At 45.7% G+C, this 867-nt stretch overlaps 1 protein-coding gene across 1 annotated transcript in view; it reads left to right on the top strand.

Moving 5' to 3' along the window:
* Positions 1–867, top strand: part of LOC146592924 (DNA polymerase epsilon catalytic subunit A-like) — a 41009-nt gene that overhangs the window by 15340 nt on the left and 24802 nt on the right. Inside the window, 3 exon segments of the mRNA XM_085310172.1 lie at positions 6–62; positions 556–647; positions 649–744. Coding sequence (XP_085166298.1) covers positions 6–62; positions 556–647; positions 649–744 — 245 coding nt within the window.

The following is an 867-nucleotide window of genomic DNA, read 5'->3' as shown; positions in this document are numbered from 1 at the left end:
TGAAGTTTCCTGATGCAGAGACAGACCAGATCATGATGATCTCCTACATGATTGATGGGCAGGTAATGGAACAACAGTTCTTTTCTTCGTGCTTCAGAGCAAAATACTAGACAGCTAACGAGCATGTCACCTTTGACCATCTCATTCCTGGCTTGCTTTGTTGCTAGTTGCTCGGTCTGTGTGTAATGGCTGTGGAAATAAAATTGAAGTCTGAATGATGCATAAGAACTTCCTCGTTTTGTATGTTGGAGAACCCAGCTAAGGCTACTGGTGCCCCTTTGAGGGGTAGTAATTCAGTAGTAATTCAGAGAGTATAATCCTCAAGCTGTCTCCCTTTTGGCATGCTTAGTTGATTGTAAGCAATTGTTCAGAAGGTGACCTCCAAGTAGTCCTTCCCACTTGACAAAAGCTCTACGTATCAAGCTGTGCAAGGATTATCGCATCGATGGAAGACTATTTCATCCTTTAGGCAGTGTGTTCCGGTTGTTCGGGAACGTGTCCCTGGTGTAGCAGGGATCTGAGTCCTCAGTAACTCTTCCTTTGTCAACTCTCTAGGGCTATCTGATCACAAACAGGGAGATTGTCTCCGAGGATATTGAAGACTTTGAATTTACCCCCAAGCCGGAGTATGAGGGTCCATTCTGTGTCTAATGAACCAGATGAGGTAAGTAGGTTCTCCTTGGGAAATAAGGCTGCTTTTTATCTGCCTTGGTCTCTTGTAGGCCAAAGAGAGCTTATCAGCCAGTAGACTATGTTTGGGGAGCACAGCGGACAGTCGCAGTGCTGGTGATGCTTTCATTTCATGGTGTGATGATGAGGCAGATCGGGTTCTAGCTAGGTCAAGAGCAGAGGGGAAGGACTGCATCA

This window comes from Rhea americana, unplaced genomic scaffold, assembly GCF_003343005.1.
Source record: "Rhea americana isolate MKP2758 unplaced genomic scaffold, rheAme1 scaffold_312, whole genome shotgun sequence".
Taxonomy (NCBI): Eukaryota; Metazoa; Chordata; class Aves; order Rheiformes; family Rheidae; genus Rhea; species Rhea americana.
This window is presented reverse-complemented; position numbering and strand designations above follow the sequence as displayed.